The following is a 16532-nucleotide window of genomic DNA, read 5'->3' on the forward strand; positions in this document are numbered from 1 at the left end:
GTGTGTGTGTGTGTGTGTGTGGGGGGGGGGGGGTGATGCCCTGCCTGCATTATCAATAAAAGCTTTACACGATTGCAAGGTATGCGGTGGCTGAACTGTGCTCTGGTGAACTCAAAGTGCTTAGATTACATTTTTACAACCAAGCTAGCTGAATCATAAAAAGAGAGATTCAGTTATCCTGTGGAATGAACAAAAAATTGTAGGGGACACCCGGGTTCGAACCAGGGACCTCTCGATCTGCAGTCGAATGCTCTACCACTGAGCTATATCCCCGTATAGAAATAATCATCTTATCTAGTGACATTGAAAAAGTCAAACCACTTAAAACTAACACTGTATAATATGCTTATTCAAACTTATCTACATATTTGAAAAGCAATTAACATACAGAGTCACGCGAACATTTTGTTCGTCAGTGCATTTGTACCAATTACTTGTGTTCGTCAACATATGAATATTTATACTGAATAACTGAATAATGCTTTTTCCATTTCACAGGTTATGACAATAGCTTACTTTCAAATATTGGTTAGGATTATATAAATATTAAGTAAACCTAAAAAGTACAAAATGAATGTCTAATATTTCGAAGTGTTCTGACTGTAATTTTATGCTGGATTTTTGGACATGCCGCCACTTGTTTTCGGACGCAAAAGCAGCATATATATCTGTAGTGATATAGCTCTATCGAATAAGAACGGTTTCTATATGGAGCGATGATTTTGTACTTTTTTCCACGTTAGAGGACACTGGATTCAGTGAGTATAATTTTGAGAAAAACAATCTTGGAATTATAACTGTTATGGAGACATTGACATTTTTATACATTTTACTGACAGTCTTTTGTAATCATTCTACAAAAGGACAGCCGTGTCAGACTACGTGTGAGTGGATGTCATGGTATGAATGGTCAGAATGCAGCGTAACGTGTGGCGGCGGGGGACAACAGAACAGATTAAGGCCTTTATGTTGTCCAACTGGTTACGACGATATCAACGTCTGTGCAAACTTTTGCAACATAGACGTTAATGAGCAATCCGAGAATCGGTCGTGTGGTGATGTGTGTTTATATGATGGGACGATGAAGATCGATGGGTACGGTTGTCAGTGCAAAAACAGATCATTTGGTCACTGCTGTGAACAACGTATGTATTTTATGAATCTTGGTAATTTTTTAGCCCGACTGTCACTGCTCAAGGCCCATGACTCTCGCGTGGAATTTAACATAATTATTGCCCTTTTGAACATAGAAAATTCCTCATTATCCAGGCTCTTGTTTTACTATCAAGTACTGAGAATAGTCGATCTGGCTGTTCTACCGACAACTCTTGTTAACTTACGACTTTAGACTTTTTAATCTCGCCCGTATCACTTATGTCTGTTTATAATATACAGTGCATTCTTAATTAAACAATGCCATAACTTTTATAAGTAGTAAAAATGATACCAAATGATTAAATTAAGACATATATTCTGTTCACACATTTTTTTTCTGTTAAAAGTCAATTAATTAACTATTTATGTATTGACTTGAGTAAAATAAAGCTCCTATTTCATTTGTTATACAGGGTTGAAATTCAACGGCAATAAAAGTATCTTTCATATGTTTTATGTAAACTTGCAAATTCTTTGATTACGAGAATTAGTCATTATCTTCCCTTTTTTCATACGTTTTGATTTGAATGTTTGAATTTATTGACTAATCTGCAGATTTTAAAACCGACAAGGGCTTTATCGGCTCAAAACAATTTAACATTTACCATCTTAAATATTTTCAGATAATTATGTTCCATTGAAATATTACTGTGACAATTACTTTTGAAATAACTTTATATGATAAATAGCACTGGACCGAATAGACCAAAAATGTGGTTTTATTTTGCAAAAATGATTAACAAACAATTTTATATCTTCAAGGACTATCTTAATTATAGTAGAAACCGATTGCAAGAGTCAAATATGCAATAATTATCAAATTAACGTCACTTATTAAGCTTTTCATGTTATTCATTGCTCATGTTATGTTTTTGTTCAAACAGACGACTTCAATGCAGCATGTCTCCTGATTCATGCTATTTTTCATAATTTTTTTGAATATGTACATTGTGAATTGAACACTCAAAGGAATTTGCAAAACGGGACTTACATTCCACGTTAATTACTAAAAAAAGACAAAAATATGTAAAAAATACCCGGGCCCTTACTGCATTAGTCACGCAGTAGAAATATTTTGATAACTACTGAAAAATAAGTCATTAATCACACAAAACATGTAAATTATTACTTGTTTTTTTTGCCCCCGCCATGTAATGGCCGGGGCATATAGTGTTACCCTGTTCCGTCCTTCCGTCTTTCTGTCATTCCGTCATCATCAGTTTCCGTTCATTATCTTAGTAACGGTACAACACATTCAACTCAAACTTGACATATGGATATGTCATGAGAAAATACAGTTCAAGTTCGAATTTGGTCATGGTTCGATGATTTTTGGCAGAGTTATGCCCCTTTTACTTTGAAAATAATATGAAATTTTCAGTTTCCGTTCATTATCTCCCCAACGGTACAACACATTCAACTCAAACTTGACATATGGATACGTCAAAGGAAATTAAGGAATGCGCAGGTCAAGTTCAAATTTGGTCATGGTTCAATGATTTTAATCAGAGTTATGCCCCTTTCACTTTGAAATAATATGAAATGTTCAGTTTCTGTTTATTATCTCCCCAACGGTACAACACATTCAACTCAAATTTGACATATGGCTATGTTTTTTGAATGCCCAGGCCAAGTTCGAATTTGGTCATGGTTCAATGATTTTTGGCAGAGTAATGCCCCTTTCACTTTGAAAATAATATGAAATTTACAGTTTCTGTTCATATCTACCCAACAGTGTTGCATATTCAACTCAAATTTGACATATGGATATGTCAAAGGAATGGGCAGGCCAAGTTGGAATTTGGTCATGGTTCGATGATTTTTTTGGCAGAGTTATGTCCCTTTCACTTTGAAAATAATATAGATACATCTTAGGAATAAGCAGTTTAAGTTTGAATTTGGTCGTGGTTAAATGATTTTGGACAAACTAATCTTTCCTGAATGTTTGAAAAAGTTTGAACTTTCAGTTTCAGCACTCATACTTTTGTGGGAATGTATGAAGCCATTATTTTGGCTACAAATATGAAGTATGCTATTTTCAAAAGGTTAAGACTGAATAATTTCAGTGCCTTGATCATTGTATGAAAATGGTTTGTGTTAACATTGAAAAGTTTTAAGGGCTTTGAACTTAAAATGAAAAAAATAATTTGTGCAAACAAATTTGGAACTAAATATAACATATGAAATTTTGGCTGCATGCGGGGGCATCCGTGGCATGATGACACATTTCTAGTTTTTACTTTTCTTAAGATTTTATATAGTTTTTTCTGAAGTTTAATTTTCTTGAAATATTTTGGCAGGGGCATGCAGCTTTAATGTCATATTTTTATTACTTATGTCTAGAAAAAAAGCGTGTGGTCGAATCGTTTGTATAAAGTATACAATACAGAGTTCATACGAAACTACAATTTTATTTATAGTTCGATTTCAGAATAATCTATTCTTCTTTCATAACAGCTAACAATAACTACTGTAAGGTATATTGCATTATCAGGAACCAAAGCTAAACTGATCCTATGACTTCTGTAATATGTTTTCAAAATAACGTTTAGAAATCATCATATTGAAACAGTAAACAAAGAATTTTTGATGCATCCTCTATTATCTATATTTTCAGTGTTATCGGGATGCACACCATTTCCGACAGACGTTATATTTGTATTAGACTCATCAATTAGTCAGTCTGTTGAACAGTTTGGCCATCAACTGGACTTTGTATTGCAATTTATTGACCACGTTAACATTAGTACAGAGGAATTTCAGATCGCAATAATTACGTTTTCGTTTGACGCAAAAGTGGAAATAACTTTTAATCAATCTTCAGATAAAGACAGTCTCAGAAATTTAATAAATAAAATCCAATTTCGACCTGGGGCTACATTTACTGATAAAGGATTAAGTTTAGCATTAGAAGTTGCAAGACAGAGTGAAAGACGTGAAGGAATGGTCACACTAACGTATGCGTTTGTTCTAACCGATGGTATGTCAACTAAACGAGATGACACACGCATCGCTGCAAAGGCATTAAGGGATGCCAACGTTCGCGTTATTGCAATAGGTAATTATATCAGTTAACATTAAAATCCTTAGTTTATACTTGATAACATCATAAGTTATCAACAATCACTTCATGTAGGATAAAGAGGTGAAATGTTTTACATTCTCATTGGAAAAAAGACATAAAGAGAAGTGAGTAAATAGAGTTAAAGACCCATTATGCCTCAGAAAGGATTTTTTTTTTATTTCAGAAATGTTTTTAATTTTGGTGTACTGTTATAGTATCCAGAGAGTTACTGGATGGCCAATTAAGGAAACATCTTTTTCATCTGTTGCTTTTTGGCAATAAGTAAACTTAGAATAAATTAGTATTTTGTAAGGAAGCCAAACTATTTCTTTGTGTACATTTTACTACTTTTATCACACATTATTTCACATTTATCTCTAATTTCTTCTGGTAACAAAGAAAATCTAACATTCTCTAAAACCATTATTTAAACGTTTGCCCTTTCTAAAGATGTAAAAATTTATTTGTTTGTGAAACATAATTTGCGTTTAAACAAGAAGCAGTGTGACATGTATCTTTCCTTTGCATTTTAGGCATTGGAAGGGAAGTGTCTCACCAAGAATTGGTAGATATTGCATCACCGGGAGACCAGTACAGTCCGTCCTACGTTTTCTCTGTCGGAGATTTTAATGCCCTGTATGCTTTACTAAAACAGCTTGTTGACATAACTTGTGACGACTGTACCGCTTTAAGTCACTTTTCGGATATCGTGTTTCTTCTTGATGAGGGTAATGGCATGACGGAAAATGAGTTTGAAATATCGGTTGATGTGATGAAGTCTATCGTGGAGAATACTGATAATATCGGCGAGTATGAAGGTGCCACATTTGCTTTACTCCAACTCAGAAACTCGCTTAAGTATGTGATCAGGCAGTCAAGCGGCCATTCAAAAAACGATATTATTCTTCAGCTTCAAATCTTAAGTCGGATGAGAAATGATGTTTGCAGCAAAGATGGTCAATGCGAGGAAGTAAATATCACAACAGCTATCAATGAAACATTTCACAATCTTTACAATAATACTGGACGTCAAGGGGCTAGAAAATTTCTTGTCGTGCTTTCAAATGGACAATATGAAGATCCGAGTTCTATAAAAGATGACATGGCTAGACTTTATGACGAAGTTGATGTAAAAGTTTTTGTAGTTGGTGTAGGACCTGATATTAATATGGATGGTCTACTGTCTTTGGCTAAAGAAGCTAGTCAAGTATTTGTGACAAAAGACGGTGTTGAGAACTCAAAATTTACAGTCATGCAGTCAGAATTTACGTACAATGTATGCAAATGAACGTGGGTTATTTTGAAAATGTTTGAAACGATCAGCGTGTTTATAGTCATATAGACAGAATTCGCGTACAATATTTGTAATTAAACATTGGTTATATGGAAACTGTTTGAAAAGATGGGCGCATTTATATTTATGCAGTCAGGATTCACATACATGTATGCAAGCATACTTATGAGTTTTAAGTGTTGAATTCATTGCAGGACTCGAGTAGTACTCTAGTTCTCGTAAGTACTGGGACGACTTATAAGTCGATGACCACACCATATACTAAACTATCATATTATGTTGTTATATATATATACTATAATATAATTATATTATAAAATGATATTATATAATGATAACAAAAGTAATGATAAAAATAGAATAAGCAATGCAATTCATATATCCAAGGCGAGGCATACATTTTAAACTCTAGACAGTTAATAAGAATTTGGAGTTGGTTTTTGCACGCTGACTGATTTTATTCTGATGTTTAGTTGACAATGTTTTTTTCTAATTGGAATGAAGCGCAGGTCAAACTTTTCACAGAGATCCCAGAAGAAGGTGTTCTCCAACGCTGTCTGTGGCAATACATTGTCCACAATAAACATACGGCATAAGTTATTAGTGTTTAACATGGGTTTTGACTGAAAAAAACTTTCCGTTTTGTTGCAAAAAAGCGATTTTTTTGCCATTTTTAAAATTAAATTTCTGTTATGAATGTTTAATGTTATTGTGTACTGATATAACATACAGGTAACTTTTAATGGTTGGAACAAAATATGGCGGGGATAGAAACGCAACCATAGTAATTTTGTAGTTATTATAACAAAGTAATTTACTTTTGGTGTCCTGTTATAGTATCCAAACCAAAGATACTAATAACCTATTTACCTGACCCATTTTCTTCGTTTGCGTTGTTTGTTTTACAACCTGTATATATATATATATAGTAATTTGATACAAAACATGGATTTCAAAATACTGCTTTGTTTACATTTTGCTTTTTTTATGACGATCGATTCACATTAAGCGCTACTGCCTTTAGACATGATTTAAAACATTATTTAACGCTGTAAAACCAATGCGTGCAACATGTAAAGAAAGGGAAAAACTCGTTATGAGGAATAATGTCTTTAAAGTAAAAGCCTTTCAAATAATCAAATCAGTATTGGGTGACTCTTTTTTCACGCCTTTTACAACAGAGCTACCTCTTAGTCATTCACACAATAATTCTTTAGAGTAGCTTCTATAGTATTTTATTGGTTTCTTTTAAGAGGTGTATTTAAACTTGAGGTTAATATGTAAATATCGCCCGGAAGTTTGACATATACACGAGTCTTTGCGTGAACTTATCATTTCAGTATTGAAACATGCGCTGGATATAAAAGTGAAATTATGCCCATCCAAGGATATATAGTGAGTGAACAGGTGAAAGTCAAAATAAGTTTACATTTTGCATTAATCTCTTTCAATTTGATAATTGACTTCGCATAAACAATGATCAACGCACGGATCCAAATGATGTTAGTATTTACCTGTAACGTTCAGTTTATAAAAAGAGTGAGGCAGTTATTTTTGTATTTTACGCAGATTTAAATTTTATCCTAAACATTTTTCAATATCAACAGTTGGTCAAATAGTCAATCTTTTGAAATATAAAGTCAATTCAGCTCAACTTGACTTTAAAGATATGAGCATAATATCACATACAGACATGAAAAAAATGAGTGAAATAGTATAACATATTGAGGATATAAGGATTTTTATTTTGTCAGTTTATTGACAATTGCTATTGTTTTAATTTTGTTTAAACCAAAGGGTAGCAAACAGGAATGGAGATACTTGTATGTTTGATATTGGCATTTATAGCTAAAACAACAGCTGAACCGTGCGATAAGATATGCGAGTGGATACCTTGGAAAGGATGGTCCGAGTGTAGCCGAACCTGCGGTGGAGGATCCAGGAGTAGATACAGACTTTTTTGCTGCAGGTCCGATTTAGCACCCGACATTCGTGCTTGTTTAGCAAATTGTGGAAAGGATATATCCTTCTATAACAGTGGATATTATATAAGGGAAAGTTGTATGGACATATGTTATAATGGTGGAATATTTGAGAAATCAAGCAGCGGACAGGGAAATTGTAAATGCGATATTTTACACGAAGGTTACTGTTGTGAAAGAGGTAAACTTTAATAATAGTTATAGTACATGAAACGAGTTAGTTACGAGGGTATAACACTGTCTTGGGCGACATAAAGGGGTCTTTCTGCTAAAAAATGGCGAGGCAGTTAGGGCGAGACAATTTTTTTTTGCAGAAACATCCCGAGATGTCGCCCCAGCCAGTGTCTTTTCTTTTAGTTTTCGACATTTTATTGGTATATATGTTTATATGATTTTATAACAGCCAAAGGAAACTTGATACAACATTAAAATCAAACCCTAGCACTATCATATGTTCTAGTATAGCTAATATAACTAGTGTAAAATCAGTAACAAAAAGGCAACAACAACAACAAAACAAAAATGATATTGGAAGGAATGTATTCACTTTTCCACTTTTCCTATCCCTTAAGCTTCAGTCACAACACCGCAAAGCGTTAACGGACGCCGAACGCAAAGACAAATGCGGCTGATAGTTATCCGGTGATGAAAAGCATTTCCCGCTGCTGCTCGGTGCTCTCATGATCGTTGTACGGGGCGCATTAAACGTACAAAACGCACAATGACCGAACGATCAACGCATATATACCGGATGAATAACGTACAGTTAACGGACTTCACCACAAAACGTACACGCAGCGCATGAAGAACTGACAAAATGTTCTTTGAACGTTCGACGAGCGTATTTCTACCGGTCACGTGACGGACAAAACTGGTATAAATAGTCCGATTTTTTTTCGTTTCGTCATCATAGTTTCCACGCTCTCAAAGATCACACACGTGCTCCAAAATGCCAAAAGCCAAGGCTACCAATGCTGGAAAAGGTAAGGTTAGGGGACGGAGGAAAACTCTAAGGTCACCCTCTACTCCCTCTGATAATGATGCTGTTCAAGAACAAGAAACCATTGAAGTTACTTAGGAAGAAACTCCGTCTGTAAAAATTCCAAAAGACTCAGATCTACAAAGTGATACATGCCGAAAGCATTTTCAACCACTCTTCGAGCCCTTGAAAGCCTGTAGTTAAAATCCTTTCATCATTGGACAAGGCTCTGTGACTGTATTGCTTTTGCATATAAGTCTTCAGGCCAAAGGCATCGACGCCTGAAAATAGACAAGTAATATATTATATGCATTTACAAGTACAATACACATTTAAAAGAAATCAGTCTATTACAGCATGTTCATTTATTTTATTTCCTCGCATTTTTTTCTTACCAATATAGAACAATGGCACATCCTGCGTGTCGTGTGGCGGGGGCTCGGGGTCCGGCAGGTCAAGTTCCCCGTCCTCAGTTGAAGCTTTAAGGTCAGACTCGTTCCACAACTAAGCATCAGATGCAGCACCGCGGCCTCCGATGTCGGCCCAAATGAACTTGTAGTCTTAGTCAACGAGGGCCAGCAAGACAATGGAGTAGTACTTCGTATAGTTGAAATATGTTGAACCGGAACTACACTTACAGGCAATATGCTTGCCATCCAACGCACCCAAAGTGTGAGGAAAGTTCCATTTTTCCAAGAAGCCATCTGAAATGCGTTTCCAGTCAGCAGCTGTTGTTGGCAAAGGCATGACCTTGTCCACATACTCGTCTAAAATTGCTCTGCACATCTGAAAATGTAAATAAAAATGCGATTTTAAAAGTAGAAATAATTATGTAAGCAAATTATTGATATTTTAAAAGACCAGAAATTATATACATGTAATTGTTAGAGTTATCATTCAGAATCATGGGAAAATAAAAATATTTACTTCTCGCACGATGACAAAGGTGGTGTTGTGAGGTATCTTCCAGGCAAACCGCATGTTGGAATACTTTGACCCTGACGCAAGATGTCTGAGGCTAACTTCATTCCAGGGTCAAGAGGGGTTCTGTATGTGGTATATTGTTTTGTTACTCTGGGACCCACTCGTTCCAGAATCTCATCAAACATCTCTGGAGGCATCCTCATGAAGTTCGTAAATGACCGCTGGACTTCTCTCCGCAGCTCCATCATGAGTTGATCATAGTGACCAAACATTCGACGTCTCTCAGGACCCAGCCAAGCCTTTGACCACCACCTCCGCAGTCGCCTCCTTCTGCTCCTATTTTCATAAGCGACAATATCTACATACGCATCCAACAGGTCAATACGTGCCTGGATCACGGCCGCTTGAAAAAGCAGGCGGACTCTAACGCGACACTCCATGATATGTGGATCATTAACTCAAACTATCAAAGTTTCAGAAGGTCCTTACACTTGAAATGTAGGAAAATATATGACAGTTATAACCAGGGAAACTTCGTTTTATTCATCATCAAATTTGTGCGATGGACCATCGGTTCATGCCTGTTATTTATCAGTTTTTATACGTCCCTTGTTCGTTATCGTCCGTTTAACATACGTTACATCCGCTGCATGTCCGTTAGTAGTCCGGCCGTGAATCAGGTCCACCTGACAAGAATGGACTCGAACCGGACAAGTACAGAATAAGGAACGTTCAAGTAACGAAAAAACGCACAACAGCGCATGGTTACCGTACATCTGACGGACAAATTTATCCGGTGGTGTACGTTCCGAATTTTGAACATGTTCAAAACTATCCACCGAACGGGACGAACACCGCCGGACACCGCCGGACAAGAAGCGCAAACGCCGCATGATAAACGGAGGAGAAACGCGTGAGAACGGACATGGACGGATTGAAAATTTTGTTAGACCGCTATTCCATTTATACGTGATCAGTGGTCCGCGTCCGTCATCCGCATCCGTTACCGATTCGCTAATCAAAGAATACGTTGAATCTATTCCTTTTGTCCGTTTACCATCCGCTTCCGCGACGGCATCCGCGACGTTTCGCAGGATGAGCGATTTTTAACGGACGCGGACAGTCACTGACATGTTTCATCCCTACAAAATGCCTCGAACGAAATTAAATACTTTATCGATTTCGAAAGAAAATACTAAAGAAGTCACCAAAGTAGTCTGGGAGAACCTATAAGTTTATGATGCAGCAATGACAGATTAAAAAAAACAACATCTGGTCTTCGGTTGCTAAAAAGATGTTATTTGAAAACCTAACTGATATTCAATGTTTGTTACCTAATTCTTTGATGTTACAACTGTTTTTGGTATTAGAATGAAATTATATCATATTCTACAAATAATTATCCTCTGTTCGCTATACTTCAATTAAAAATATAGAGAAAATAACGTACCTATGGAATAAAACCCACGGACATGCCCGGACACGGATCACTGACGCCGGTCACGGATCATGTACTAATGGAATAACGGCCTTATGCGTTGGACGTCCGTTAAGGCTAACGGTGTAGTGTGACTGAAGCATAAGATTTCACAGCCCAATGCCTCCATATACAACTGACATGCACTGTTTTACAAAATACTGATTGGTGAAATACAATACCACTAATACAAATTTTACAAAATAATTATGGCATGCTCTGATCGAATGAAAACATTTAACAAGCATCTATAAAAGTGACGTTTTATTTTTTTGTCCAATTTTCAAAATCACTTCATATAGAAAAAGTACAAGCCTGGGTAAGTTGACAATAACCTTTTTAAAAACAGTGTACTACCACGTTAAAACATTCTTATTTTATCAAAGAATAGCATTTACTCTTAAAAATATATTTTTTTAGGATGATGGGTTACATATGAAGTCTTTTTCAGCTCTAGGACCGACATTTTTTGTCACCTCGAGTGTTATATTGCTTGCATCTCACCTTAAAGCAGTAACAGGTTAACCCCTATTATACGGGCTAACCTGTTATTGCGCTAAGGTGGTAGTATGTGTATAATTTCATTCGGATTTGATATACATATGTCGCGGTCGAGTAAAAATAAATATGTTCAAACGTTAGCTAAATCAGGGTTATAACAATTGCTTATAAAATAACGTATACATGTTACAGTTATATAGTTATAAACCGTCGGAATATGTACATACACAAAGCAAAAACAATATCTTAAACACAGAAATTTATAACATTTACAACTGATAGAATGAAAGCAACCAAATTAGTTTCAAGTGCATTTGTAAAATACATTCACTTTCAATAAAAAGTTTTGCTGCTCAATGTACACTTTTGCACAGATCAGAACTTAATAATTTAAGGGAAGCTGCACAACATAACTGAAATTTGCTGCAAATACCTGTCTCAAATTGCATATTGAGAGACTGTAATACCAAATTTATGTTACGTTTATGTGAAGGTATTGGTTATAATTGACGTACAAAATGAAACAAGAGGTGTGTTTATATTTTATAATGTTTGCTTGTCTTGATTATTCTTTAATTGTTGTTTGTTTTTATTCTTTTTTTATTTATTTTGGTATGTATTAACCAAGCCAAAATTCTCCCTATAATATTTTCAAAAATCAATATTACATAAAATTTACAAATTTTCATATAACATTGAAATTAACCCAATAAGGTGATTTTATCGATGAATAATTATGTTAAGTACATACATCAAATCAGATATCAAATCCACTCGTAACTTGTACTGTTAATTACGTTTTAAGAATTTTCACACGTTTCATTGCTCCCGATAAAGTATCCCTTTCAAAACCTATGAAACAAACCTATCTATATGATATGCAACTTGAAAAGATATTTTGTGTTAAAGGATATTACAATAACTAACCGGTTTTTTGTGAACAATTTTCTTAACTAACATTGTATTTCTTTCCGTATTGAATTTTCACATTCTTAGATCGATAGAATTGGTGAAGCATATTGAATAGTATATTATAATCTCATCGAAACTATTTTAGATAACTGAACTTTTATGTGTATCTACATTATAAAACAAACATTTGATAGAGAAACCTCGCATTGAACAACCCAGTGGCATAAGAAGCTGCGATGAAGTATGCACTTGGTCTTCATGGGAAGAATGGAGCACGTGCACAGTGTCTTGTGGTGGTGGTGGACATCAACAACGTCAAAGGCATTTATGTTGTTTTGAGGAATACGGCAACTTTCAAAACTGTGCAGAAAGATGTGACAAAGACATTAAGGACCAGGTTGAGGATCGAATCTGTGGAGATAGTTGTTTATATGGTGGAACGATGAAGAAAGGCGATTACGGTTGTCAATGTTTGGACAGAACTTTTGGACATTGCTGTGAAGAACGTACGTGTTTTCTTACATTATTTTTTTAACGGGTAGAATATATTTGTGCAACATATGAAAATAGTATTATAACATTTTTACTCAGTATTTATATAAGTGTTTTTAATGTAAAACAATTGATGATTGTTGCGGGTGTTATGTGAATTATTGAAGTTGTCCTAACTTTATTTTAGTCGTGGTATGCTGATCTGCAGGATCATTGATTACAGTACATAACGTGTTCAAACATAAAACATGTAACACTAATGCTACAAGGGCAGGAAGGATAGAGACAAAGAAACTAAATGTAGAAAGGTGTATTTTTATTTTCTTTGTCTGTATCATAGACATATTCAGTTAAACCAAAAAGCAATTTAAATCATTTTATCCATTTTTTCATGACTTTGTAGGGATCTCCCTATCATGATGAATTTTATATAGCATTAGGAAAGGGATCTTTTTATAATTTGAAATATTATTTTTCAGTATTATCAGGTTGCACACCCTTTCCAACTGACGTTATATTTGTGTTAGATTCGTCAACAAGTCAAACGAAAGACGAGTTTCGTCAGCAGCTCGATTTTGTATTAAAATTCATTGATCAAGTTAACATTAGCAAAGAAGAATTTCAAATCGCGATAGTAACATTTTCATTCGAGGCGAAAATAGAAATAAATTTTAATCAATCTACAAATAAAGACAATCTTCGAGATGCAATAAATAAAATTTCATTTAGACCGGGTGCTACCTTTACAAACAAAGGGTTAAATGCAGCATTAAACGTTGCAAGACAAAGTGAAAGACGGAAAGGGATGGTGACACTTACGTATGCATTTGTTCTGACCGATGGAATGTCAACTAAACGACAAGATACACGATTGGCAGCAAAGGCATTGAGGGACCATAATGTTCACGTTGTTGCAATAGGTACGTTAAAAGTACAGGTTTTGATTTTTTGTCTTAATGGAAATGTCTGTCATCGGTTAACTTTTATTAATATTGTATGTATGCTAAGAATTTAAAAGTTAAACTCAATCAACGTAAGTCAGATGGATCTACTTTCTTCATATTCTTCTTCATTTTTTTCTATGTAGCTCTTAATAATGATCACTTTCATGTTTAAAAGCACTTTCAACCAACGTTTTACAGATTAAAATAGAAAGAAGATTTTTATTTACCTATCTATTCTTAATTCAATGCTTTCGAAGAATCTGTTATATTACAGAAGTTCAAGTATTACTAATATAAGTGCATATATAATTTTATATTGAAATCAGAAATAAATTATCATTTAGTTGTAAAGTTGTATGCTGAAAGAACCAATATATCTTCATTTTCAAAGGGATAGGAAAGGAGGTGTCACACCAAGAACTGATAGATATTGCATCACCTGGAAACCAACATAGCCCGTCCTACGTTTTTTCTGTCGGCGACTTTAATGCACTGAATACCTTACTGAAACAACTCGTCGATATTACCTGTGATGACTGCAGTGCCGTTAGCCATTTTTCAAATATCGTGTTTCTTTTGGATGAAAGTAATGACATGACTGAAAATGAGTTTGAAACATCAGTAGATATACTGACATCAATTGTGACAAATACTGATCATATAGGTGAACATGATGGTCCGGTCTTTGGATTGTTTCAATTTTGCGAGACATTAAAGAATGTGATAAAACTGTCGAATCACCAGTCACAAGGTGGACTGACTCTGAATCTTAGAGTCTTACGCCGGACAAGAAATGATGCTTGTAGTAAAGATAAGCAATGCCATGAAATGAACATGACGAATGCTATAGGTGAAATTGTTAAAAACTCGTTCAACACCTCCGAGAGAGATAATGCTAGAAACTTCCTCATTGTTCTGTCTAATGGTCACTTTGAAAAGCCAAGTATGATAAAAAATGAAATAGCAAATATCAAGGAATTAGCTGATGTTAAAGTTTTTGTGGTTGGAATAGGATCTGATATCCATATGGATGGACTGTTAGCCCTGGCTAAAGAAGCAAGTCATGTGTTTGTAACTCAGGACTATAGTGATCACTCAAATTTAGTTGTAATGCAATCAGAATTTAAGTACAACATTTGTTTAAAGCATTGAGAATACTGGTTAATTTCGTTTCACATTTGAGTGTCTTTTGTTTCTGTATATTGTTTAGTTTGCTTTGTAGTTTGACTTTATTTACGATAAACTGATTGTCCTCTAACCCGATATTTATTAATTAGCTATATTACCTGACACTGGTATTGTATTGCATCCTTTTAATTGTTAAAGTTCTGTCGTTCTTATGAGTACACGGATGTTTGTATTTAACCCAACTCTAATCTTGATCGGTTTATTTTATATCAGATAAGCGGTATTCCATGTTTTTATCATCAGAATTGGTTTGATTTGATCAAGTTTAATAGGTATTCCTTTCTCTTTTTATTTTGATTCGTTTAATTTTATCAAGGTTAGGCGGTATCCCATTGTTGTCTTTTTATTTGTTAAGTTGTATCAAGTTTTGCGGCTTTGTATCATCTTTTTAGTTTGATTTGATTAATGCAATTGCTTGGCATAATTTTATCATATTTTATATTAGAGGTATTTTATAACATTCTCCTTTAATATGTTTTGTTTTCATGTATTTTCCTGCTTTCCTTCTGACATTTCAATTATTTTATGCAGGCCGCGTTGTTTTAATATTCCTTGATAATAACATTACTTATTGTACGTACTACGTTTTAAATAAAGTCGAAAAAGACTTTGCTATTCTTTTTTTAGTTACGAGGGTCGAATAAACAAATTAAAACTATTAAAAGTACATCGTTACCTTCATAAATGATTGTCCACTTGATACAAATACATTGTTCTCTTGTGTATTTGCAAGCACTAAGAAGTTGTGTTTGAAAGGAACCCCACTGAGGTCCAAAAGCCAGAAACATAATATTTGTATTTCTTACATAGCTCAGCCGGGACACAAGAACCGAAATACTTGTAAAAGATAATAAAGAAATAAATCATGAATTTTATAAACACGAATAAGGTTGTTTACATACATTTATTTGGTTCTACACGTGTTAGTTTGTTTACGTACATGTATTAGGATTTCTTGATGATATGACAATGATACTATCACACAAATAGAGTACCATCTTTCAAGTTACATTTATAGTTGTACCTATGTCATTAAAAATAGGTATTTTATGTCTATTTCACTTTCTTTAAAGCACATTATGCGTCAGAAATCCAAACTTTTTTATCGTTTTTCTAGAAATATCAAATATGTTTTCAGCAGTATTTAGAGCATGAGAGGTGTTTCACAACTGAAGAAAGTAGCAATAAACGTGCAGATATGTGTCATAAAAGTAGCAAAATATAAACAAAAAAGCATTTTGACTTCGATATAACATATTTATTCACTTATATTGATATAATTGCCAAAATAGCAAATGAAGCAAAATACAGTTCATATGTATAACAAATTAATACTTTTAGAAGCTGTAACAAGATTCAAAAATAAAAAGGTTTAGATATCAAATATAAATGTTAGTTATCCAGACGGATAATGGACCTTTAAAATGTAAAGAGAAAGAACATTAAAAAATTTTCTTTCGTTTTTTAGGAATACATGACGTTTTCAAGTTATACTTACTAAGAAAACTGTTCTTTCCCGAATGATACCAACTGACAATTATATACACAGGACAAGCCATTACCTGTCCTTATTGCAATATCAAAAGTAAATTGTGTTATGTGTCCCTGTATACCATAAAA

At 34.4% G+C, this 16532-nt stretch overlaps 1 protein-coding gene and 1 non-coding gene across 2 annotated transcripts; one reads left to right on the forward strand and one right to left on the reverse strand.

The window, feature by feature from the left end:
* The first annotated feature begins 175 nt into the window (after window positions 1-175).
* On the forward strand, window positions 176-14950 carry LOC132738149 (collagen alpha-6(VI) chain-like). Its single transcript, XM_060725606.1, has 8 exons — window positions 176-1145; window positions 3773-4213; window positions 4753-5495; window positions 5708-5731; window positions 7316-7676; window positions 12483-12794; window positions 13260-13700; window positions 14116-14950. Exons 1-8 carry the CDS (start codon window positions 803-805, stop codon window positions 14874-14876), a joined length of 3426 nt encoding a protein of 1141 aa, XP_060581589.1. The 5' UTR covers window positions 176-802; the 3' UTR covers window positions 14877-14950.
* On the reverse strand, window positions 202-273 carry Trnac-gca (transfer RNA cysteine (anticodon GCA)). Its single transcript has one exon. It is a non-coding gene; the product is annotated as a tRNA-Cys (tRNA).
* Window positions 14951-16532: the final 1582 nt, after the last annotated feature.

The sequence above is a fragment of the Ruditapes philippinarum genome, unplaced genomic scaffold, assembly GCF_026571515.1.
Source record: "Ruditapes philippinarum isolate M1 unplaced genomic scaffold, ASM2657151v2 ctg9636_1_1_1_1, whole genome shotgun sequence".
NCBI classification, from domain to species: Eukaryota; Metazoa; Mollusca; class Bivalvia; order Venerida; family Veneridae; genus Ruditapes; species Ruditapes philippinarum.